This window comes from Sebastes fasciatus, chromosome 17 (assembly GCF_043250625.1).
Source record: "Sebastes fasciatus isolate fSebFas1 chromosome 17, fSebFas1.pri, whole genome shotgun sequence".
NCBI classification, from domain to species: Eukaryota; Metazoa; Chordata; class Actinopteri; order Perciformes; family Sebastidae; genus Sebastes; species Sebastes fasciatus.
This window is the reverse complement of record NC_133811.1, coordinates 16430468-16458076: the sequence shown is the minus strand read 5'-3', so window position 1 is coordinate 16458076 and position 27609 is coordinate 16430468. Positions and strand designations below refer to the sequence as shown.

Sequence of the window (27609 nt, the reverse complement as noted above, 5' to 3'; positions counted from 1 at the left end):
TTTCACAGACAGAAAAGGTTTTATTTCAGAGAATCGGGGTGTAGGTGGAATACAAATGTGAGGTATTTCTGGATTTAAACAGCTAATGGAAACAGGGAGGTAATCAGGCAGTACAAAACGCAGTAGATATATTCAAATCCCTGCTCTTAACAAAAAGAAGAAACGAGTAACCTTTCAAAAAACATATAGCCGAAAGAAAATATATAAAGAAATTATGATTGTCAATAAGTCTTTCGGTAAAGGTTTTAGGCAGATGTGCCTATTCAATGTAAACAGCAACTGGTGAGTCCCATTTTAGATGATAATTACAAATGTCTTCACAGGTGACTGTGCACAGTTTCAAAATCATTTGCATGCACGTACAAAAATGTGACAACATATATACATCTGTCAATCAGGTCATGTTTAGCTAATACCAAATTAATTTACACAGGCACAAAAAATAAAGCAAGAAAATAAATTCCAATACAAAAATAATATGAATACGAAATAGTTTTACATATGCGTATCATAGAAATGTTTACTTATAACTTTAGAAAATAAATGGTTCAGGATATTGGCATGTAAACCAGCTTGTCATGCCACAAACGCCACCACAGAACACAGCTGGGCTTCCTGCCATGTTTCAGCCATTTGATAATCACTGAATAATTCCTCAAACATTCCACTTAAAATAACGTCCCCATGTTTAGGAGATTATAAGAGGCATGTGCTAAATTAGACAAAGCTCCTCCAACTGGCTCAGCAGAAGATACAGTAACCCTGATTAATAGTTGAAATAGCCTAGCACAGTGCTCCCAGTTGTTGCGTTCAGGATACCACAGGAGGGCCATTCCAAACAGCCCGGCAATAGCCGTGTTGGTGGGCAAACTGTAACCCTTCCCACGCTGGCTCGGAAACCAAAGTTTCCCCTCAGCCTTCTGGTGTAAAACATGGGTCTAACCCCTTGCTTTTTACAGTTTACACAGGGAGATACTCAAAGTGAGGAGAGAAAGTCTTTCAAGCCCCCCTTCTTGCTGCCCTGGTTGTCCTCTCGCATGAGTATCTTGCTGAGACGCTGGACGACCCAGTTTTTAGCTTTAGGAGTCTTGGAGGAAGAGGAGCCTGACCCTGGAGTGGTAGAGGAGGAGGTGGAGGACCTGGAGAGAGAGTTGGGAAGGGAGGAGAAAAAGAGAGAAAAAGGGAGAGGGATGCAGAAATTTGAGATTTTGTTGGTTGGCAGGAAATGTTAAAAGTGTGCCGTCATCAGGTACATGATCTGGTGAGCATGGATACCAACACGTACCACCTGCAGCTAACTGCAGTTATCTAAATGAAACGTAATGCACGCAAACGCTAACAGGCCTGACACATCATCCTCTCGGATGTCTGTGGCACCTACCAAGTTTAGTCGAGGAAGGTTAAATTTTAGCTCAGGGGGATATTAATACCATCCATCCATCCATTATCTGTAACAGGTTATCCTGTTCAGGGTCGCGGGGGGGCTGGAGCCAATCCCAGCTGACATTGGGCGAAGGCGGGGTAAACTCTGGACGGGTCGCCAGACTATCACCGGGCTGACACATAGAGACAGACAACCATTCACACTCACATTCACACATACGGGCAATTTAGAGTCAACAATTAACCTGCATGTCTTTGGACTGTGGGAGGAAACCGGAGAACTCGGAGAAAACCCACGCTAACACGGGGAGAACATGCAAACTCCACACAGAAGGGCCGCACCTGCGACCCTCTTGCTGTGACAATACTAACCACTGCACCACCCGTATTAATACCAGCCACCTTCAAATAACTCACCTAGGTGTATGAGCAGGTGTCTTGTCTTTGCCAGGAGTCTTGGGGGTTGCCGGGCCGGCTCTGTGGGTTAACTGCGGGGTCTTGTGCTTGCCAGCGCTCCCTGGTGCGCCGTGGGTCTTAGCGAGGGTAGCTATGAACTCCCTGTTCATTCCTTTGTGTCTGGATGTCTTATTGCAAGTGTGGCAGGTGGCCATCTGGGATAAGGAGAGGAAAGGAACACGTTCATTAATATTGCATGGCCCCCGCATCTATATTCCTCTCATACGTAACGAGGTTTTGAGGTGAAGGCGTACAAGCTATCCCCATGGGGATGTTTTGCAAAAAAAAAAATCTGCAAGTTTTCTAAAAGGTCTTTGAAACTACTGTTGTATAATATAAATCTATCTGCAAACTAATATAAATCTAAGTGAGGGAGGGTGAAGCGTTTGTTATTCCTGTTATTTTTCATCAAACCCAGTATAGCCACAGCTGTCTGTCTTTCTCTGGGACACACAGGAGTCTGTTGTGACTCAGTCTGGATTGATTGTAGTGACAGGATGCCTCCAGGGACGCAGAGAGCTGCGGTTGTGGCAGTAAAGGCGGCTGTAATGAGAGGTGCTCATATATGCCCTGGGTGACACTGGCCAGCCCAAAAGCCTCACCGATGTCACGCACAGTTCACAATGGGGTCCAGGGAAGCAAAATCATGACGGGGGTTAATTCACTCAACAGCTGAGGCTCTTCCCATTGGGCCTCCCAAACATCCCAGAGATTATATGACCCTTCAATGTTTGTTTGGACGTTAAAATAACTGGATTAGTTAAAGCAGGGTGGGAAACATTGACTTAGCCTATGAGAGGGCAAGGTGGGGGCTGTTGCCAGGCAGTTTCACCCACTTTTACACGTCACTGCTCCTTACATGACAAATTCTAAGCAATTTCCTGTCACAGATTACACAAGAGCCTATATTAGGCAAAGAACGCAGACACTTGTGAGAGTTACGAGACCCAGCTGCCGGTTCTTGACATCCTCATGATTCATGTCAACAATCGGCATCCCAGACTCCTGACTACCACTGTCTTGTGTCCCAATAAAAAGGTACGGTGCATGTGTTACTGGGTCAAACCAAAGTGCAGTCTGTAACGAGGTTAATGCCACACATTATGGTACAACCAAAAAAAACATTCACATTTGTCTGATGCTCTCCAGTATTCACAACTAGGACACCACTATAAGATCAAGTGATGATAACAATTTGGAGACAATCACATCATCAGCTCAGTGATGAGTGCAAGTGCAAGACAAGCTAGATTAAACCAACTCTAATACATAATAAAACTCTTGAACAAGACTTTCCTCACTGTAGTAAAAAAAAGTGTTATTTTGTGTCGTTTGAGGACGCCTCTTCAACATCCCTCCCAATCTTCAGTAAGTTAAATCCCACTAATGACATAAGCCATCCAGAGTTGCACAAGACCACCACTGCAGAGATCAGCAAATCTGAGCCGAGCTGTTGACAGTCCTGAATGCTGATGAGATGGAAAACTCACCGACACGAAGGCAGCCATTTCAGATTCCGACAGGTGTCTGTTGGAGAGCGTTGGAGAGTTGGGTTTCGCGACAGTACGGAGTTCCTCTTTCTTTCTACGTGACCGTGTGTGAAGTGTTTACTACATGAGCCTGCATGTCCAGCTTTATACAGACCAAGACCAGCAGCTGACCCACCCATCTTTGCATAGGGGTGTGGCTCAAAGGAGGACCGACCAATGCAGTGTCGAAAGAATCGAGTGCTCTGTGGGACGGCCAGCACTCTGCTGTTGCTGCTGCTGCTGATTCGTCAGTGGTGATGCTTAAACCCAAACTGGATTCATCAACATCCTTTAGACACATTGTTGTTTGCAAACTAAATTAGCCTTATAGAATAAAAAGTCAGACCTTCGTCTAAGCATCTCCAAACACAGAAAGGTATGGCTGAAAGATATTGTTGGACTCAATAAAGATTTTAAACATTTTTGTCCGTGTAGATATTGTTTCTGTACGCAAAATCAATGGGACCAAATTCAAAGAGCATACATTATATTATTTATAGTGCAGCACACATACAAAAAATTGGATTAAAAGCTGTGAGAAAATAGTATGCAATCCATTGTGATCATCGTGAGAAATGTTTGCTCGTGTTATTTGAAGTATTTTCTCATATTGTAAAGGTGTAGCTGAATATAGAGGTCATCATCACAAACACATGCCAGTGTGCAGAATTCATTTTCAACACCGCCTATACAAGAGAACTGAGTGCCTACTGCATTTCAGCAAAAAAATTGCACCACTTTTGCTCCATAATTCCTAAATTATGTTTTGTAATTAAAGTTTTTTACTAACTTTTTCAATACATACAAACACAATGGCACACAAAACCAGGTGCTACAGTAGATAAATGAAAAATGAGTAACAAAACAAATGGAAGGAAACAAAAGCATCAACTCTATAGATACGGTATGCATATTACCTTTTTTGTTTCCTCTATGGTTCCTGACTTATTGTGATCATATAAGCGGTAAAAAAAATCTTTCCAACTCCTAAATAGGTGAGCTTCTATTTCAGCAGATGAAGCTTCACAATGGAGGGAACATTCAACAGTAAAAAAACCTTTCTATCAAACTCTCTATCTCTGCTGAACTTGGAATAAGTGTCACTCTTCTAAACTTAGCAATGCTCAAACCGATTGTGATTACAATCGTCGTATAAAGAAAGTCGTAAAAACTCAAAGCAGCTATGTTGATGGTGCAGATAAAGCTGGAGCAGCTGTTTTTAATCCACTACGGATAAATTTAGCTGGAGATTGTAAAGCTGTTAAAATTGATCATTCAGGGACACGCTGTCTGCAGGCTTTTCTTTGTGTCAAATATGCTTTAATACTGCAAAGACGTGGCAAAAGATGTTATAATAGACAGAAAAACAGCTTCTTTCCAAAAGCGGTGGCTCTACTGAACTCAGACATCTCCTCAGTCTGACAAAACTCTGCTGATGTTTGCACACTTGATGGTTGTATTTTAGCATTATCTCTTTATACTCATATTGCTCTATTTTGCTAATGATTCAACACTTTTTATTGCTGTTATTTACAATCAATCTTTTCTCCCATTCATCCTTATCTATTCCTTGTATATATGTGTGAAGTCTTTTTTTTAATACAATGCACCATTTGAGGGCAAACACAATTTCGTTGTGCTTGCATAATAACAATAAAGTTTTTTAATCTTGATCTAGTGATACCACTTTCTCGTTATATAAAGGTGTTTCAGAGAAACGGACAGAGTGGTGGCGCTCCACTGGAGGATCTGGGCTCACGAGTATAGGAGGAAATGTCTATCCTTCTGTAGTGTCTTCGAACCCAACTTTGAATCACTGCAAGATGATTTCCATGCTGCATTGAGATGAATGTTAAACCTGTAATTCCCCTAAAGGAAACTGTAAGACACTGATGTTGAACATAGTGTTTTTAGGTAACAGGCTAAAATGCATTTCTTATCCTTTAAGATTTAAAGTCATCAACAGTTTTTGTTTTATAGAAACTGAAGCCTGCCTCTAGCTAACAATCTTTAGCAAAATCAGTGAAAAAGCAATGGGATATTGAACCACTATATTCAAAGTTACATGCTAGTCATTTTATATAGTTACACAGCTAGAAGGTATAGTAAAAATAACAAAATACCTGGACTGAAAAGCACATCTATACCACATTTCATTTGTCTTGTCTCCACCTGATAACATGAACAGATGACATATTCTAAAGTGTTGTGATGAGCGGCCTTATCATATTTCACACTCTGTATTTGCTTTATTGGTATTTAGAACCTTTCACTACCTTCACTACCGCCTGTCATTTCCTGCTGCACTTGCCCAATTTCCTGCTGTTGATCATTAAAGTTCATGCAATCAAATCTTAACAGGATAATACTGAACAGGAACATGCTCAAACAAGAAATATTTGCTCCCCAGCTATAAATGGTTACATACTGTAAGTGATCAGGGCTGTGGACATTTAGGTGACAGCCTAGATTTTACTGGTTTGAACTCAGATGACTACTATATATATATATATATAAAAAAACACCTTAGAAAACAAGAGTGTTTGGCTCAGACAGACAGACAGCTGGCTGCAGATGGATGTTTACAACTAGAATGACCTGCTGCTGTTTATCCCTATGGTTTATCCTCCACTAGTGGCCCCACCATCACTATCAGCTGACTGATTTGACAGGCTCCAATAAAAGAAACCTTTACCCAGACTCAACAATATGAAGGTGTCAACAAAGAGACACTGCCCAATCCAAAAAAACAATGATGCTGCTGCTGTATAGTAACGACAAGTCATGATAATCTGAAATGAAATCCCACCCATCACGTGTACCCGTGTAATTTACACTGGTCCCTTGACATGTAGTGTAAGCACTTGGAGGGACGCACGTGAGCCGGCGCCACAGACAGATTTGATTTCTTGTCTGTTGATCCAGGGAGCAGACAGACCTACACAGTGGCCAGTCAACATATGGCAAAAGCGACATATTGGAGCGTCAGGGTAGGAAGAGGATGAACGACGACCTATAAGCAGCTTGGGGAATATTTAGGACAATTGTTTTTTGCAGAAAGTTGAATTCTGTATCTGATAAATCTAGGTTCATCGTATGGTCAGAGGAAGAAAGCATGACTTGTGATTACGATTTTCAAATGAAATCCACCATACAAGACACATAATGAATAGCATAGCAATATCTAACATTGCCTCTAACCTGTGCATACAGTCTACAGTATATACAGTACATTTTCACACTGGGTAGCCTTGACATTTCATCCTACTCTCATCCAAACAAAAAGAGGAGCCCTTTGGTTTCTGTCTCACACCATATGCATGCTTGTGTTTGTGTTTAACATGAATCGACACAGACAGCCCAGCAACACGTTGTCATTCCCAGGGAGTCAAGTATCAAGGCTATGTCACGGCCGTTGGCGTTTGGTACCACCGCACACGGCACCTTTAAGCGCCGAGGTGAAACACATACGGCGTTCCATTAACTATAATGTAAACCCATCCGCGGCAACAGTAAACGCTCCGAGAAAGTGCGCCAGGAGTGTGGTGACATAGTTTAAAGAGTGAAAGAGACACACCGGGCAAACGGAAGGGGAGGTGGATGGGTCAATATATATAAATAGTATATATATACGGCTATTTAGCTCTGGAAAATCATGCACGGTGTATGGAATAGCAGCACGTGCTATTCATCCCTTCAATCGTAAAAAAAGACAGCGTGCAATCATACAGTATATACCTCACTAACAGCCCACTTAAATAGCCATTATGAAGGCAGAATAAACCAATCTGCTATGCTCATGGTGTCTGTGCAGTGAAGGGTTTAAATGCTGTCAGGGCTTTCCAGCATGCCGACAAATCCCCAGCAACGCTTTAATCTATGATCTTTGACCTAAGACATGCATCGTATGTTAGTTTACATGAACGCACAGGGATACAAGTATGATGTTTAAATGAGCAAAATAGTGCAAGATAACTCTAAACACAACAACTGTCTATAAGATTTTGCAGTTTTGTGTCATGCAGTTGGAGCTGTGTCCACTGTGACCACGTGTAACTTAATATTGTGGCAACCTCAGAGGTGTTTAACTCATGACTCCCGTCCTCTCATTTGCCACAATATTAAGTTACACATGCTCAAAAGCTGCAAAATCTCATCGAGTTGTTGCGTTTAGAGTTATCTTGCACAACATCTTGTGTACTTGTATCCCTGTACGTTCATGTAAACTTACATAGGATGCATGTCTCAGGTCAAAGCTCATAGATTAAAGCGTTGCTGGTAATTTGTCTGCATGCTGCATTCTTACAGCCTGAGATTCTTATAAAAAGAAGACAAATTGCTTGTGAAATAGTGACACAGACACACGCACACACAGACCCACATAAATCAATTCTACAGATGGACCCGTCCTCCTATTAATAGACCCTGCTCCATAAATACCTCCCTTCCTGCCTTTCTCTCTCTCTCTGCTGCTAGAGGTCAGTTTGGGCTGATTAATTTGACCTAGGCAGAACGACACCACCCAGGAGGGGAAAGATGAGCACAGTAACAGAGTGAGTGACACAATTAGGTGCCTATAAGCCTCTCTGAATTGAATATAAGCTTGACAAAGGTTTGCAAGTGTTCAATGTTGATTGCGTGACAGTTTTCAAAAAGCCTGCGTGTGCAAAAGCACAAAATATCTGTGCGCGCTGTGTGTGAAAGTCATCGGAGAACACATCAATACAACACAATAAAGCCGAAAGCAGAAGAGCAGTTGGGGGATCAATACGAGGCAGGCTGTGATGTAGCAGGCAGCCACTTAGTCACACAGTCTGGAGGCAGGCTGCCCGGTAAATACACAGAGATACCCGATCTGAATGCAGAGCCGCTACACACTGCCATTTAAAAAAAGATACCATATCTGTTTCTCTCTTTCTTTTTGTCTCTGTTGGTGGTGATAAAGGTCACATTTCATCCTGCATCACACCAGCGGGCTTGCCACAGAACGAACCAGAGCAAACGCTGGAGGATTTATCGCATAGTCGAGCAGGATTTATCCAGTTAGACAGATCATATAAAAGATTGTTATTCATGATGCTTTGGGTCGTTTGTTTCAGTAATTCATATATGAGTTGTTAAATGAACATCTGGAACCCAATGAATCAGCGCTATCGCTCTGTGAAAAACGCTTGATAAGGTTCTTTCAGATAAAACATAAAACATCTCTTAAGATAAACTGTGAGAACAAATGCATCTTGAAATCCCCCCAGATATTATCTGTGGAAGCTTTCTTCTCCAGGGCATGCGGTCGCGGTTTGCTTTAAATCTAGAAACGTAACCCTGCTTACAGGCCTAGTGTATTTATGACACTTCAAAATGCAAAGTTAAATGTTTCCACAGACAAAATCTTCACATTCTATTTTCATTATCAGCAGAGAGACCAAAGAGTCTTTTACAGTGTCACTAGGTACAACCATAGACTGTATATAAGAAGTGGAATAAGTCACTGTGACGTCACCCATTGGTTTGTGGACTGCCGTTTTGATGCCTGGATTTCGCCATTTTGGCCATCGCCATTTTGGTTTTTACACACAGAAGTGACGCAAGAGGGTGGAGCTAAGTACAACCAACGCTGAATAATACATTTTTAGGCGACCAAAAAAGTTCTAATTAACTTCCATAAAGTGCAAACACACTGTGAAACGGTTAAAGTTGTAAGACGAAAACAACTCCCAGACTGGACAACGCCATGGTAGCGACCTGTCAATCACAAGGTAGCCACACCCTAAAGCATACCCTGCTTTATCGTCTATTTGACTCTAAATGGGACCATAATTTACTAAATGAACATCATGCTGTATTGAAGAAGACTTGAAACTAGCGATTGAGACCATAAACTCATGTTTACAATGTTTACTGAGGTAATAAATAATGTGAGGAGTAGGTTCCTTTTCTCATAGACTTCTATACAATCAGACTTCTTTTTACAACCAGAGGAGTCGCCCCCTGCTGTGTGCTGTTAGGAAAAATACAAGTTTCGGGCGCCCCAGTAGCTCAACTAATAGAGCGGGCGTGAATATACCCAGGCTGAATCTGACGTGAGGTGTGGATGCAATCGCCAGAAGTAAAAAGCTAACGGTATGCTATAAACGAACTACACCACGGTCGCATGACTTCACGTCACCACCACTAAACTAAGGGCGGATGAGTCGGCGTGATGACGTTTAGTAGTCTCATTTAGCCACTTGTTAGCAACCGCCTCTTTATAGACACTTCAAAATTCACAAGTGGGAGATTTACTGACATATTTTATATCATAGAACAAAACATTAAAATCTCTTAAGCTTGTGTTAACCACAGACTTTATTTCAGGCATTTAACCAAAGACCCATTCAAAAACTCATTGACTTCTAGATGAGGGAACCGGTAATGTTAACTCGTTTCCAGGTTTTAGGACTCATCCCTGTCGCTCTCTATTACATTGTGGGAGTAGAAATTAGGCTTGTGCACATGCGCCCAGTTCAGCAATGATTGAGATTTATAAAACAGAACCAGGCGTATGTGTGGCTTTCATCTCATAAATCATAAATAATGAATGCATATACACAATTCTGTCTTTGTGTGTACACAGTTTTAGTTGTGAATCTACACATAGTTATATGCACCTGGCCCTAGATGGACCAGCTGTGCTTCAGGGTGTAGCTTTGTAGTTTTGGGGTTTAGGAATAAAAAAAATACAGTTTAGAGACATTTAGATTTGGAGCCAATATATTATAAAAGATAACTAATGGCACATGTGTGGCTTCATAACAGACTTGCGATGAATGCCCTTAATGTGCATGCGTGCTGTCAGAATCGATTACAGGACTGTAAATGTTGGTCAGTGAGGATCCAAAACCTGAACAGTAGTGGCTTCCAAACCTTGACACCCGTGCCAACTTACAGTATGGATTGCCAAGTTCCAGAATAGGCTTTTAATAGTGGTGAGGAAACGAAGCTGATGGACAGATGACATGTTGTTATGGAGCAGCATCAAGTTCTCTATATGGGGTTTTATCCCGTGAGCTGCAGGGCTACAAACATGATGACAGCGGAGAGCAGAAACTGATCCTAGCGCAGGGTTCATTATGTGTGTGTGCCGGAGGAAAACAAACCAATATGCATATTCTGAATATGTGTGTTACACTATACATGTTTTCTTGTGTGTAGAGGCCCTCCAAGATTTCCTGAGGATGTCATGACTGCAGCTCCTATAGTGCATGTGTGCGCTAACTTGCTCAAAAATACTTCTAGTTAAATCCCCACACACGTGAGACATGAGTGAGTGTTTCCACTTCGCAGCAAGTCTCCTGTGTTTGTATCTAAAAAGCTCAAGGCCACTACCGCTGTTGCTGCTGCAGATTCCCTCCTGGCCTTTCTCTTCCCAAACACGTCCCCCTCTTGTCATCCTGTCACTCGCTGCCAGACCTCGAGGTGTCAAAACCCCCGGTGGAGCTTTTCCTGTTCCCTGAGAGCAAACGGAGGCAAAGCACCAGCCAGACATCTCTGTCTCCTGTTTTTCTGTCGTCTCCTTAAGAGAGGCACATTTTCCAACGACTTTACTCCAGTAAAGATAAATATGACAGAGGGACGTTGTGAAGAGATGGCCAAGAATGGAAGGAGGAGAGAAGAAAGATGAGGATGGTGTGAGGGGGCAGGGGGGCGGTCATTAGAGGAGTTGAGGTAAAACACAAGAGAAAAAGAAGGGGAGGGATTAGAGGGTGATGAAGAGGCGATGAGAGGTGGCCAGTGAGGTCAAGAAGAAGTGGTGACATAAATTACAAACAGAGGCTGGACTTGTGTCAGGAAGAAATGGCCCTTCTGGGAAAAGGGAATGATTTTTCAACCACTTATGTTCTGTCACTTTGTTTTTTCATGCCTGGTTCATCTGTTATTCTGAAAGCAAGTGCTGTTTTCAGAGTAAAACACGTGTTGTTTTCAGAGTAAAACAGGTGTTGTTACAGCACTTGTTTAACAGCATCGTGACTGCACATTCATTAGATGTGCATATCCACCTGTCTTGGAAAAAACAGTAATTCTTTCGGTGAACTACCAGGTAAAATCACTTTTTCATTTTCCTAGTAAGCAACTGTTGAGTTTATGCACTAGGCATAAATTCCCCTAACCTGACGTGCTACATGGATGGTACACAAATCTAACACATCTGAGAAGCCGTCATTGGAAACTGTTTGGAAAGGGAAGGCACTTTACAAAAATACTTGGCAGGTGATTGGATGAATCGTCTGTCAATCAAACTCTTGCCAAAGCCAGTCGGGAGAAGAGCGAAAAACATCTTTTCCATCGAGAAAAGCCTTCAGTGCCGATCTTTGCTTTGCGGGGTAGTGGTGAAACCCATGTGACACAGATACCGGAAACTGACTCTCAGCACGCCGTCTCCTTTCTGAACTGTTTCTGAAACTCTTTAGGAGCCGTCATCGTTGTTTTGAACGGACAGTCGCCTGTCCGTGACATCACCCTCACATAAGGCACGTCACAGGAAGGTGGATTTTCGTGTGATGTGTGATCAGACGATGTAAGAATACAGTTGCCGTGCAAGTTAAAAATCCCCCAAACAACATTAATGTACTGTATATGGCCAGGAAAAGCCTGAACTGAATACTTTATTTCTTGTAACAAACCACTCCACACACCAAGTATAAATCTAGGCTCAAGGAGGAAGAGCAGAAAAGCAGAGGAGGAGGAGAATGAGCTATCCTTTCGCTCCATTTAGGGTCTCTGCTTCTCTGGCGGGGCTACAATCCAATTTATTTCCATATCCATTACTAGATAACCTGCCCAGCATACATAAACATATCTGATTTATAATACCTCTAAGACGGGAAAGCATATCATGTACTGGCATCCACCCAGAGGGTGACACATACATACATACATCCTATAGGAGAGCAATATGGTGTGAAATGAAGGGAATTTACACCCTGGAGAGTGCATCTGCTGGTCATGTGTAGGCTTATATTTGTGTTAGGACAAGGACATGTTTCATTACAGGATAACGTCTATATTTTTCAACCTGGACCCTATTTTCCCATGATTTTGTGTCTAAGTGACTAATGGGGACAACACTTTTTGAAATTGGTCCAGTATCCGCTCAACAGGCTGCAATGTAATCATTTGGAGCAACTTTGTTTTTATCAGTTCATGTCCACTAAAAGTGCTTGTTTTTGCCACTGACAGGCTCTGATTGTTATTATAAGTGTCTGACAACATTTTAGAAAGGACCCTTCAGAGAAATTAAACCTTTTTCTTACCTTTTGCTTCCTGTTTGTTATTGTGTCATGTGACTTGTTGCCCGAAGACAATGGTGGAAACGTGAGTGAGAGTGGAGCAAGACCCCGGGAAGTATGCCGAGCTATGATGCAAATTTTCGTACTGGCCAAGTGGTGGTACTACAACGTCTGTGTCCGTCACGTGATGCCATTGGGACCAAAGACTTTTTCCCATAGACTTACATTAGGAAACAGACGTCTGTAACTCCAGAATCCAGAGTGGGTTAAAGGAAATGCTACTGCGCCTGCTCTATGGAGCCAATGGATGCAGAAGATCGCCGGATATTACGGGTACTTTATCACTCAGCATCGAGCCATTTTGGCATCATGCACCACTGATCAACTCTCATATGACTGAACGGGAGCCCGCCTCAAACGCTGTATCCGGTTCTCTTTACACATCCATGGAGTGGAGAGAGGAGTGCCTCAGGACACCGGTGTTGTCAGAGTTTGTTGTGTTGGAGTAAAGAAAGCGTAGCTTAGTGTTATCTGAAAGATTTTCAATGTCATGGCTGTAGCTGATTTCGACAAAGTGGATCCGACGCAAGACTTCAGAACTCTCCGAGTGAGACACACAATAACAAACAGACTGAATCAAGTGAAAGGTAAGAAAAACGTTTCATTTCTCTGTAGGTTCCTTTCCATAATGTTGTCAGACACTTATAATAACAATCTGAGCCTGTCAGTGGATGTTTTAGTGGACGTAAACTGAGAATACCAGGTTGCCCCAAATGATTACATTACAGTCCGTTTAGCAGATGGCGGCTGCAGTGTTCTCCCTCAATACTGGACCAATTTCAAAAAGTGTTGTCCTCGATTAGTCACTTAGATACAAAAACATGGGAATATCAAATTTATCCTTTAAGTTCAACACATATATTTACAGTATGTTATAAAGGATCAGTATAGAAGATGACACATATTACAGTAGTTTGTGGTATGCATATTCGGAAGACTAAATATGTCTCTAACACAAGCTGGAAACACTTTATGAATGCAATTTGGCCTGGACAAACTACTTCAACTAATCCAAATATGAGATTAAAAAAACAGACATAAAATCAATTAGCTTTTCAAATTGTCCCAGAACACATCTCATCCAGAGCCACATCCCAGAATCGTTTTGACTCCTGGCAGAATAATGACAACACGAGCAAACATGGATGTCTGCGTCTGCAAATACTCATACCTTGTTTTGAATGGCCGTCTGTCTAAACCTGCAGGAATGAGTGCGACAATAAACTTATACGACAGCATGTTTTGATTATGTCTCCGATAAATCCTCCACTTCTCCCAGCGGGTGTCACGTGACTAACAGTAAGAAGAGCGGAACATTGTGTACACAGCCATAACACTCGACTCTGGCACACTGAAATAAAACAATAAAATTATGAAACGCTAACATAAAACAAATTAAGGCTTCAGGGTCACTGCTGCACATCATCTCACTCAGGCAGTTTTCAAGTCTGTGGATGAAATCAACAGCAGCATCTTCTGACAACGACAACTGGTGCAAGTTTAAAATGCTTCTTCTATTCCATCTGATTACCCTGTTATCCTAACTACCCCACGCTTCTATCTTTAAAGAGGAGACGAGTAAATGCTAATCTCATTATTCAGGCTCTCGTGCTGAGCACCTCTCCCTGACAATGTTATGCTCTGTTCATCAGCACGGAGCCACGGAGGCAAAGACGGGAAGGCAGTCCACATTCCTCCTCTTATCTCACCGCTCCACCACTCTACATTTTGAGGATATCGCCTCGCTATCAACCCTCTGCCGAGCACAGGTGCGTGTTGGCTTGACTTGTTGCCCCTTGAACCACCAGTTTATGACAGGAAAGTGACCGTGAAAACAGAGGGTAAAAATACCGTGGATGACGCGCTCAGGGTGCATTGGTTTACTATTGTAGGAAGTCACGTGATGAGCAAGCATCAACATTCTCTATCGTGACTAAAACACTGTTGACAAATGAGTAAGAGAGGTGCACAGTCACGGCTGAGTGTCTGCAAGAGAGGCCTTCAGGGTACAACACACAACATAGTTATGTTTGACTAAAGGTGTGTGTGACGCACCACACAGGTTTAAGTTTATAGATTTGAAGGATGGGGTTGCCTCCCAAGGGTGTTTCTTCTTAAAGTCTATGTGACATGACAACACACAACATTATATAATATTATTTATTATCCCTTTGCCTGTATTTTCTTTTTTTCTTATTTTACAGTGCTCGGGACGCTTCTGCGCATAACCAAAGAGCCTTCGGGCCCCGACATGGGTGTACAGCCCCAAGCCAATAACAGTGCGTAGGATGTACAGCCCATTCTCATTCCCAGGTCAACGTAACCGCCAGGAAACAATCAGAAAATAATGTTTTATTTTTCTGATTCGCTGCTTTGCTCTCGCTAACGCCGCCCCCTCTCTTCATTCACACTCTAGCTTGCTCGACCTCGACCACTGCTACTCTCTCTCTCTCACCTGTTAAGCCGTGGAGGATGGGCCAACTTTGAATGCTGTGTGTTTACAAACAGTAACCGACAACGCTACATTGTTTACCTTTAACCGAAACCCCTATAACATACCTTTTATATTTTACAACAGTCTCCTTCATGTGAAAACTCTCTCAAATCACTTTCTCCAGAGGACTTCACAATCAGATCCTGGACCTGACCTTCACCACAGTCCACAGAAGTAGAACAGGAAGGAGCACACAGACACCGCTTCTTATAAGATTATGTTACGACAACTTTTTCTCTTGCACTCCATCATTTGACTTCTCCTTTTCGCCTTTCTTATCTATCTGCCTTGCACACTCTTGCTTTTATTAATTTTTTCTCTTTCACTCTGCTGTTATTCTCCTCCACTTCTCTCACTATGCTCCCTCTCTCCATCTCTGTCTTCCTCTTTGCCCTCAGAGTCTACTGACATATAGAGGAGAGTGGGTTCAGAGTGCCTTGCGCGGTGAATACCTGCATATTAAATGAACCCAACCAGCTTTTAATGAGGCAGCAGCATTTCCAATAGAGCTGCTCTTCATTAGGGCTGATGTCAGATCACCAGAGGGGCTCTTCAATGGTTCTCTCCTATCACTGCTCTCTGATGCAGGAAAATGACCCTAATGCCAAAAGCGCCACCACGGGTTTGCTTATGAGTAGAGTGGGTGGGTGCTGGCCAAAATAAGCCTTCCTTTCTGTCTCTGCCTGGTGCCATCCATTAAGAGGGCAGTCAAAAAGGACCACTATAACAGTTTAGGGAGGGAACAGGGTGAGTGTTGATGAAGCCCCGTCGGGCAACATTAGTTCTCTTACAGTTAAGCTAAATGGGACCACTGTAAAGACTGTAATGATGAGTGGAGCACCATAATGAAACCAGGCACTCTCTGTGGAATGAATACTAATGACTTCATAAATCTAAATGGCAACAACGGCTGGAGACATTAACAACCAATGCAGGGCTTGTTATGTTATAATAAATAATGATGTGAGACATTTTGATCACCCCTGGGAAATAGTTTTGTGTCTCTCCTCCTTCATAGGTCAGAGGTCAACACCAGCTATAGAATAAGTGGCGAAGACGGGGCTGAGGTTAGCTGACACAAATGTCTTTATGACCAGTAAAGCTCAACCGATACCGTATTACAGAAACTTCTTAACTTGCAGACCCTATCTTAACTGTTTGGTAACCATGGCCAAAGCCATTAGAGATGATCAGTTGCTAAGTCAATGTTCATATCCTAACTTAAGATAGTGTATTAAACAAGCATCCTAACTTCCCAAAATCTTAAATAAACTCTCCTAACTTTAGGATAACCGTTAAGATGTCATATCTTTCACTTTTCCGCCACTTTTCTTCTGTTCTTTGGGCATAAGAGCTGCTTTCCTCTTCACATCACTTGTCAATGTTCTTATTTTCGTTTTGATAGCATCCGGATGCCGGATATGGCGGAGACCGTGTCTGTTATCTTAGCCTACTCTCTTTCTTTTATCTCCTGAGTTAGGGTTGTTGTAAATTTCCTAAAAAGAACATCTTTGGATTTCTCTACAGATGTTATCAACACCTCTGACTCATCTGTCTTGAAGTGCCCGCTGTTGTTTTTGTATGTTTCAAGGAGAAAAACAACGGTTACAAAGTTGTTTAGCTCGGCGAGATGAGAAAAGTAGCTTTCGTTGCTAGGTATCAGACATAAAGTTGATAAGCGATGTTGGATTGAGAATTTCGGATTTCCTAATCTGAGAGGATTTGTTTCCGTAACACCAAATTCGGAAAAAACACATCTTCCTATCTTAACTTAAGACTTAAGATAGGAAGTTTAAAATAGGGCCCCAGAGGAACAATATTATCAACGGTGGATTATCACAGAAACACCAGGATTACCAACAAAATAAATAGAGTGAGAATAAAATAAATTAGAAAATGTGACATAACACAGATTTCCAGCCGGTATTATTCCTAATAGGGCTGTCAATCGATTAAAATATTTAATCTTGATTAATTGCAAGATTGTCCATAGTTAGTTGCCATTAATCTCAATCACACATTTTTCATCTGTTCAAAATGTACCTCAAGGGAAGATTTGTAAAGCAGCCTATTTATCAACATGGGAGTGGGCAATTATGCTGCTTTATGCAAATGTATGCATATATGTATTACAGGAAATCAATTAACAACACAAACAAGTACTGCATTTAGCATAATGCTCAAATCATAACATGGTAAACTGCAGCCCAACAGGCAACAACAACTGTCAGTGTGTCAGTGTGCTGACTTGACTATGACTTGCCCCGAACTGCATGTGATTATCATAAAGTGGGCATGTCTGTAAAGGGGAGACTCGTGGGTACCCATAGAACCCATTTTCAGTCACATACCTTAAGGTCAGAGGTCAAGGGACCCCTTTTAAAATGGCCATGCCAGTTTTTCCTCGCCAAAATTTAGCACAAGTTTGAAACGTTATTCAGTCTCCTTTGTGACAAGCTAGTATGACATAGCATCTAGTTCCATATGATGCCAGTATCTTCACTAGCTTTAAAACTGAGCCCACTACAACCTAAAAATCACAAGTTGCGTTAATGCGTTAAAGGAATTAGTGCCGTTAAAATGAATTAAGGCGCTATTATTGCATTAACTTTGACAGCCTTAATTCCTAAATACTAATATCAGCATCTGTTAGGCTATAAAACAACCCTGCTGCCCCTTCCCACCGTTCAACACCACTATAGCTGAGGACACAATTCAGGGATATGCTTGTTTTTTTGCAAAGACAATATGCTGCAGTGCAGTAAAGTACATAACCAGATCTGTGGGGTTGTGGTAGTGTTTTGACTTCTCACCAGTACAGAGGAGGACCTTTGGAAGCGTTTCAGCAGATTGTTCTGCAGCAGGCTGAGTCGCTTGCCCCTGGCCTTCCTGCGCAGGATACTCTGCACCCGTGCTGATGGACGCTTCTTGGGCTGCAGACGCATCCGGTGGTTGTCAGGCTGCAGCCACTGATAACAGTATGGACACACCAAGGTGCACTGCAGCAGATCGGAGAATTTCTTCTTCGGTGTTGCTAAGAGGAGGAGAGAGAAAGCCTGAACACCAAATGGCACCACTACCTACTGATTTTGGCTGGCATGGACCTCTGTATAGGTGTGTGTGTGTGTGTGTGTGTGTGTGTGTGTGTGTGTGTGTGTGTGTGTGTGTGTGTGTGTGTGTGTGTGTGCCTGCTACAGACAGCTGGCTGACTCAGAGTGTTTTGCTGAGGGTTTAGAGAGGTTTATCAACCCTGACAAGTTGGTGACAAGGTCCCACTTACTACTGCATTCAGCGCTTTGTGGCTATTACACTCTAGGGCATCACTGATGAAAACATGCACAAATGAAAATAGATCAAAAAATGTCATTAAAAAGTATGACTCATCAATGACGTGCAGGTGTCTTAACTTACCATTTACAGGCCACTGCCTAGGGAAGAAAAAGAGCATAGATCAGACATTTTGAACACATAAGAGTAGAATTAATCAGTAACTGAGTTTAATGTTAAAGGGTACCTATTATGCTCATCTTTAGATGCATACTTGTATTTGGGGTTTCTACTAGTACATGCTAGTACAATGCTTTAATGATCAAAAAACGCTTTACTATTCTTATACCGGCTCTGCTGCAGCACCTGTTATTAACAAGCGTCCTGAGTGACCCGATCACAAGTAGACAACTCTAAGTACAGGTATGAACGCACTCAAGACGCACTGAAATCTGATCGCTCAGAGCACATTCAGAGGTGGTCTGGGCCACATATGGCCACATTCTTTTAGCAGTGTGTACGCAAAATGTGTCCTGCGTCACATTAAGACCCGCCTACTCAACTGAGGTCCCGCTGGGAGCTGCGGAGTCTCACTGCGCTCCTTATGTGAATAGACAGGCAGACGCAAGCACTCGTCTACCTCGCACCATGGAAACGGCTTCTGTGCTCTCCTCGATCCTGTTGGTACAACTGTATTTTATTAAAATATATCTTATTTATAGGCTACATATCTACAGACTATCAGACTAAGCACGCAAAGTGCATTATTATCATACTGACGGAGATGAGTCTGTGTTTTTGTTCCATTGTTTTGCACGGAGCTGACACCTGCTCGCCCGCCCGCTCACTCTCTCTCATCCCCGGGTCTGAAGCTCCACTGGTACAATAACCTTTTATTTTGATGTTAATAAAATGTACCCAAATACTCCCCCTATGGGGGAGAGTAACTCTGTGGACTTTGGGCTTTGTAACTTTGAAGACCTTTTAAATGCACAAAAGACTCTATAACGCACTAAAGGAAAGGGAAAAAGCACAAAAGCATAATAGGTCCCCTTTAAAAAGCATCAGTGCAAGATAATTTTAGAGAACAACTTTGATAATTACAGCCTGTCTTGAAAAGATAAACTTTTTGATTCTCTCTCATTTTTAAGTAATTGAACATGCATATTAATTTATTTCAAAATGCCCATCAATTTGCATGAGAACAGGTCCTTTCACACTGGAACAATGTAACGTGATAGGGAAAGCATATCTGGAATAATTTTGTTCAACGTAGTTTTCATTTGGTGAAAGAAACTGGCAGTTAATAATTCTGTTAAAATACATGCAAATAAACACAATACAAGATGGAAACACTAGTTTGGAAAAAAACAATTAGTCATTGACAGCCCTTCCCATTGTGCAAAGTGGAAAAAATGCAATCGGAAAAGGAACCAGGTCTCTCCCAAACAATATAGGGCACTGTTTCAATGGCCTCCCCCCTACAGGGCTGCCTCCAACTTTGGAACGCTCGCAATGAGATATTTGTTCAAACATTTAAACTAAGCCACCGCTAAGTCCCACTAAAATTAGCCCTGGGCTTAAATCAATGAAAGGAAATTTACTGTCCAGCTGCACGTGTGGCAGGGGGGCGGCCCCTACGGGGCTGGCTGTTTATGGAGAGGAGGAGGGGGCGTGGGGTCGACTTTAATCTGGAGTTGACCCGCTGGCTGTTTATTGACACTCTCCACTTGCATTCTTAACAACCATATATGTGAGATGGGGTATTTAAATTGCTGGATAACGTTGGACTGCAGGGCGGTGAGAGCTTTGCAACATATCTGCCATCACTCATCCCACAGTCTGAGTCACTGTCCCCTGACCCCCTACCCCCAAATTTAATAATCAGTGACTGGATTAAAGTGTCCGATTATACAGAAGCCCTGTCAGAAAATACTGGAAATGAAGTTATTTGAGGCCGATGTGATGGATTGTGACTCTGCAGAGGACGGGGAATGACTCACAGGTCTTGAACAATTCCCAAAAAACACTTGAAAAACATTCTTAGCTGATAAAAAAAGTCTTCTTTAGAAAGTTTGACTTTTTTTGAATACATTTCCTGACGTGGTTGCTTCACTATTGATAATCAATGATCATTCGGTGCACTTGACACCGCTGACAAATACATTCTGACTACATAACAGCGACACATTTTTCATTGCTTTGTTGCCCCGAAAAAGCACATTCTCTGACAAGGCTATGAACAGAGTCAGCAAACCACTGATGACTCGAGCGTAGAGAAGCCGGATTCTTGGGAATTTTGTTTTCCCCATAATCTCTCTTCCCGCTGCTCCCCTGATGAGCCAACTCTCCGAAACGGCACACCGCAAAGTCCTTCTTCCACTTCACCAATCTTATTATCATACTTGTCATGCATCTCCTTTTAAGTGCACACTTAGTTGTGGTGATGAACACTGGAGATATGGGCCCTTCACATGAACGGCTGACAACTGGGAGATGCAATCAAGAGAGCCTTAAAAGATGCAAAAGGGTGGGGCTGTGTTGGCTACGTTGTAATAATGTAATTAGAGACAGAAGTGCTGGCTGAGGCAAAGCGAACAGAATGAAAAGCACTATGAACATTTTATTGCTGCCATCAGGGAAAACAGTGCAGCTGCTAGTGGCAATATTGGGAATAAACCTTCACTGATGCTTGTAACTCATAGATATTTAGACACAGGCTCAGGCAGTGGTGTGGTCAGCGTCAATTAGTGAACACTCTAGATATGGTATCCTTCTACAGCAGTGCTTCACAACCTATTTTTCCCCCTACTTGTATCTAAGAAAAGCTGAGTCCCCCCTATATTTTCTGATGTCACCACCCTAAAAAAACACCAAGATGGTTCACATGGTACACATTTTACCTGCTAAACATCATTACATGCTATTGCCTCACAGAGCCATCAGCATGGCTTTAGAATAAAACAAGCAGTTTGAACGCACCACCTTGGGCTCTGGGAAATTTTAAAAAAAATTATAAAAGAAATATTTAAGGTACAGTCAGTGTGTCGGATTTGGCAGCATCTAGTGGTGTGGTTGCAGATTGCAACCAACTGAGAACCCCTCCGCTCACTCCTCCCTTTCCAACACTGCGGTAACGTGAGCCGCCGAGTACAAAACCGTGGTAAGGCCATCCTTACCATGATAACACTACTTTAGGAGCAACAGAAGACAGACAGCGGTACCACGGTTTTGCACTTTGCGGCTCATGTTACCACAGTTTCACAAGCATGTCGGAGAACTACGGCGGCCTTCAGGTAAGGTAAAAACGCAAAAGGCTCCCTCTAGAGCCAGTGTTTGGTTCGTCCATTCTGGGCTACTGTAGAAACATGGCGGAGTAACATGTCAGACTCTATGAAGAGGACTCGCTCCCTATGTAGATATGAAGGGCTCATTCTAAGCTAACGAAAACACAACGATTCTTTGTTTCAGGTGATTATACACTAATGTAAACACAGTTATGAATATTATATTCCATTTCTGCTGTTGGATCCCCCGAAATGTGACACACTGTTCCTTAAATCGATTAATTGAGAAAAAAAATATTGTCAAATCATTTGATAATGAAAATAATCATATAAAAACCATAATAGTTGCTGCCCTACTCTGCTTTAATCTCTACTGGCTGATATTGGATTATCACTGTATATATCGGTATTAACATGGAGAATTTGATGGTCTCTATGAAGAAAAAAACAATACAGTACTTAAAGCAGAACAGAAGCACTCGAGGCTATTTAAAAGCAGAGTCATTGTTTGTCCAGCAGACATCCTGCATATTTTGGTTATCAGAACACTCAGTCCGGCTCCAGTTACCAAACACACAACTATGATTGTTAATTATTACTGGAAAACAGCTTCACTGGTCCGGCAACGTGAACCACCATAAAGTGACGTAAGTTCACATACAAGAATAAAAGCTCATACTTTAAACAGCCCGTCATGTTCTCGAAATACAATCCTAGAAACACACACACACACAAATAGACCACTAACATTCGACTGAAGTCATTTTGTGAAAGCCTTTACTACAAGTCAATATTGATGAATTTTTACTGAAACCAAGAACGAAAAAAAAACTTAAAACCAATTGATGCAAACATACACACAAACACATTCAGTCATCATCAGCCTGACAGAAGGTGAAGACGGTGGCAGAAGGCAGCAACACGATCTCCAACAAATATGTGTGGTAGTGTGTATGAGTATAGACACACACCCACAGAGAGACAGTTGTGGTTCGTTAGGACTAAAAACATCCTTGACACACACTGACCACGTATGCCAGCTATTTGAGTGGATGCTGACCAGAACGTTTTCAATTCCCTTCAGTTAACTGGTCAACTGTGTCCTCTATCTGAAACATTTCCATACATGCCTTCCATATTATCACTGGCTGAAGATCAAACTAGTAGACAATTAGCTCATCACATTTAGGGTGAGTTTTGGCTGTGGCTTTTAATTGAATCTCCTCTGTGAGGCACTTTGGCATCAAACCTGCCAGGTCTTTCAGTCCAAACATTCAGATTTGTGTCTTTCCGGCTGGACAGCTGGTCACAGTTAAATGTGGTCAAAATGTTCGCTATAACCCCAGCTCATCATAGCCAGGGAATCTGGGGAACAGATCAATGTATTAAAAATAACGTTGGGCTCACACACATCCGTAAAACAACCCTGACTTTGGGTTTCACTGTTAAAACCTCTATTTTTGTTTCCATTCATGGTTCTTGCCCACAGATTTCCTGGCTCAGGTGAAAATGAAAACAAGTCGGAGGGTACGGGGACATGGCTGGAACCCAACTCAAACAAAAGCCACAAGAGTCCACACACATTCTTTTACACATTTCAAATGCATTAATAATACCAACAAAAACTTTGATAGAGAAAATTTGAGGTTTAAACCTTCATTAGGTAGAATATTTTGGCATCTTTAAAAAAATTCCATAATAACCTTTCAGCATATTGTAATTCAAGTATTCTGAGAAAAAACTAGACTTCTGCTCCTCCTCATGGCTCTGTTTTCAGGCTTTAAAACATCTAGCCCGTGACGGAAGACTTTGGACAATCACAGGTAATTTCAGAGAGAGAGCGTTCCTATTGGCTGTTCATTCAACGGCGGCAGCTGTAAATCACTCGCAAACTCCGATCAAATGGTCAAACAGTCAAACTAAGCAGCGCTGATCAACTAGATCAACTAGATCAACTGATCGCTAGATGTTTCTGAAAACATTTGAGGCAAGAAATAGGCATTACAGTAACAGAATATTGATTCATATTCGATCAGCGCTGCCTAGTTTGACCGTTTGATCGGAGTTTGAGAGTGATTGACAGCTGCTCAGAGACGGCAGGCTCCAGCTCGGCTCTGATTGGTTGTTTTCCTCCGGTCTGTGAAAGCTTGCAGATGCCATTAGGAGCACCAGAGGACACAGACGCACATGATTATTTTCAGATTATCTGTTTCATGCACTACTGTCAGGATATAGTAACCGTTTTCTAAAAATAAATTTTTTTTAATCATATTTGCTTCAATTCTACCCACTGCAGCTTTAAAGGGATTTCTCAAGAAATGACTGTCACTTTTCCACACAATAACGCCATCACCACTGTGTGGGCTATCAGAGGAAAAAAGAATAAATTCGTATGTTGGCAAAAGCAACAAAACTGAAGCAGTGAACTGGATGATGCAAATTTGAAACTGGCATTAATTACTATTGTGTTTTATTCTAATAATGATGAAAAGACTTGACTAATGGAGACTAATTATATAAAGACTGTCTTGGTACTCTGTATGAGTCCTTTTGACAATCTTGCAAAAGATACAAGCGAGGAGGCGAGTTCTCAGACTGTCTGTCTCTCCCACCCGATGATAACAGGGATTGCCTTTGCTTGCAGCACTTTTTTATGGTTGTTGGGAAGTTGCTATGATCTCATCTCACTCTGCAAATTCATACAAGTGAATGACAGTATAATTAAACTGAATTCATCAGTTGCAACAGCTCACGCATGCTGCACAAACACACCCACTACACCTGCACATGAGCAGCCAGCCACTGACTGGACACAACTAGGGCTGCAACTAACGATTATTTTCATTGTCAATTAATCTGTTGATTATTTTATCGATTAATCGATCAGTTGTTTGGTCTAAAAAATTTAAGAAAATGGTGAAAAATGTCCATCAGTGATTCCCAAAGCCCAAGATGACGTCCTAAAATGTCTTGTTTTGTCCACACCTCAAAGATATTAAGTTTACTGTCATAGAGGAGTAAAGAAACCAGAAAATATTCACATTTAAAGGGACTCTATGTAAGAATCATAAATTGCTTGTTAACGGCGACACCTGTGGCCGTTAAGTCCACGAAAGTCAGCGTCCTGTTGCTCGCACTCGCGTTTGTGCTCGCTCTACATAGACATGAACGAGCATCGGTCAAAACTAGTGAGGCGACACACGTCAGCTAAAACCACAATATCACTCTATATCACCTGCTTGACAGTAATGTAAGCTGACCAGACGAAGGTCTCTCCATGAATCGATGCTGATACTGTGTTTTCCTGCTTCAGCCTCCCGACCGCAGTCAGAAGGAACAGGGGAGACACCGCAGCCCCGGTCGGAGACGATAACGTTACTCGCTCCGTAGCAGTCTATTCACTCAGCAGCAGGAAAAAACACAGGAAACCTCTGTTGGTCTGGAGGAGCTGCAGCATTTATTTCTGCACAAACTTCCACTGTACATTCACTAGATATTCTCAGAGCTAAACTAACTCTTCTGTAGTGTGTAGTGTGCGCGCATGCATGCGAGAGGTGGAGCGAGAGAGTGAGAACGAGCGCGGTGTGTGAGTGAAGGCAAACAGGCAGAGGAGCAGAGACTCCGGCCCTGGAGACCAAAGCTACGTTCCCCTGGGTCTTTTGACCGCGGTCGGGAGGCCGAAGCAGGAAGAGCCAAAACTGTTTTGCAAGACGGGCTTCACTAGATATAGCTTTACAGTTTTGGTGCTTCCGTGTAGTTTGTGTTGGAACAGCGTAGCTACACGCAAGCGTGCATGGGACACCGACCCACAATGATTCATACGTGTAAGAAGTTACAAACAGTGCCTTTAGGAAGCTGGAATCAGACAAGTTATACCTTTTTTTCTTAAAATAATACTCAAACCAATTAATCGATTATCAAAATAGTTGGCGATTGATTTAATAGTTGACGACTAATCGATTATCGATTAATTGTTGCACCTCAAGACACAACTAGCTCATGCAATAGGAATAGCCATTGGAACTACACAAACAATCATGCTTCAATAAGAAGCACAATTCAATGTTCAAATAGACAACAATATCTTGACTGTGGCATCACTAAAGACAAAAGCAAGCAACAGCCAGATCTTACTCATAGACTTAGTTGGTTTTTTTTGGAGGTACAAACACAATGAGAAACCGAGCTGTGAATATACATCAGTCACTGATGATCTGTCAACAAGATGGATGTAACACATCCTCACATGGGCAAACTCACAAAAGGAGTGAAAATGCTGTATCAGTGTGACAAATAATCAAGCCTTATTCTAATCTATGTGATAAGATGAAGCAACATTGTAAACAACCACAGCCAATCCACAAACAACTATACATATTCAGTCCTTTGAACAGTGGTTCAATCAATGTTAAGAGAACCTTCTATCAATCACAAACTGATTGACAGGTCTTTGAATACACAGTGTAGTGCCAGCCATCTAATACTGATAAAGGTCTGTTAACAGGCCAGGCCATATGTGTTAATATACCAGTAAAACAAGCTTATAGTTCGGTTATGATCACAGGAAATGCTGATTTTGCTGAAACTGAAATGTGAAATATGTCATTATTTTTCACTGCAAAAATGTTAACTTATTTTTTCTCAAAACATTATTAATTATGTAGCCTAAGTAATGCCATCTGAAAAAAACATATTATCAATATCATTATTTTAAGGAAAGTTACAGTTAATTTGCATACTGTGTAAAATTAAAAATAGAAATCTGTGTCTGCAGCAGTCTCCTCCAAAATGACTGAGAGTGTCACTACCCCCTGGGGCCCTTGGCAAATATGAACTCAGTAAATAATTCCATCAATTAAAACAGTTTAAATAATAAACTAAACAAAATAATAGAAATTGGGTGCTTTTGACTGGGGTCCCCAAAGACCCTGTATTTTAAAAATTAATACAGAAAATAATTATATATAATATAATAATATTATTATTTTTACTATTATTATTATTATTATTATTATTATTATTATCATATATCATGTTATTAATAATATAACAATTTAATTATAATTAAATAATATATTATATATATATATAGAGTACTTCGAAAAAATAAATAAATAAAAATAAAATAAATAGAATAAAACATTTTAAATAATTCCATCAATTAAAACAGTTTAAATAATAACTAAACTAAATAATATAATTGAAATATTGTAATTACGAAATGTAAATTGCATATATGAAAACAACCTCGAAAAAAGGGAAAAAATAAAGTATATAGAAAATAAATAAATAAATAAACAGTGCATCATATTGGCAGGAAGCCAACCTCCAACACTGGTGGAGCTCCTCCACCTAGCGCCTACATGCTGCTATTACAACAACACTGGAGAGCCAGTCTGGACTCAGCTGTGAAAGTGAAACTCATGAAGGATTTTATACAAAGTTTTCTTACATTAAGAACCGTGACAGCTCCGGACACGTGTCTTTATACAGCGAGGAGGCGTCTAAGAGGAAGCGGGCTGCTTGGTCGTCAAGGGTCTTCATTGTCATTGCAGGGTAACCAGGGTAACCAGGGTAACTATGGGTAACCAGGGTTCGTTAGCATTAGCTAACTAGCTGCGACACGTGGAAAGACTTAAAACACTGCGTTAAAACTTCTTCTGGAAACCTTAAATGGTGGAAATGGAGGTTAAAAGAGCGTTCAGACACATACACTGCTGGAGCTGCAGCGGCGGAGTGTTAAAAATGTGTTAATTTGAATCTAGATAAAGCTATCGCTGAGCATATCGCTGGGTTACAGGTTACAGCAAATCCACGTTGGGTCGCAAGATAGTGACGTTGCTCGCACCGCGGTGCCTTGTGGGAGA

At 41.6% G+C, this 27609-nt stretch overlaps 1 protein-coding gene across 1 annotated transcript; it reads right to left on the bottom strand.

The window, feature by feature from the left end:
* Nucleotides 1-27609, bottom strand: rmp24 (ribonuclease MRP subunit p24). The gene is made up of 5 exons (XM_074613491.1): nt 27195-27609; nt 18600-18616; nt 18002-18222; nt 1801-1994; nt 1-1139 (listed from the first exon to the last, which is right to left on the bottom strand). Exons 1-5 carry the CDS (start codon nt 27290-27292, stop codon nt 977-979), a joined length of 693 nt encoding a protein of 230 aa, XP_074469592.1. The 5' UTR covers nt 27293-27609; the 3' UTR covers nt 1-976.

Excerpts from the sequence above, each read along its gene's own strand:
- rmp24 (XM_074613491.1), bottom strand. The coding sequence starts at position 27,292 with ATGACAATGAAGACCCTTGACGACCAAGCAGCCCGCTTCCTCTTAGAC. Across the intron at positions 1,995-18,001 it reads AAAGGTCCTCCTCTGTACTG|ATGGCCACCTGCCACACTTG; the intron begins GTGAGAAGTCAA and ends TCCTTATCCCAG. Across the intron at positions 1,140-1,800 it reads ACACCTGCTCATACACCTAG|GTCCTCCACCTCCTCCTCTA; the intron begins GTGAGTTATTTG and ends CTCTCTCTCCAG.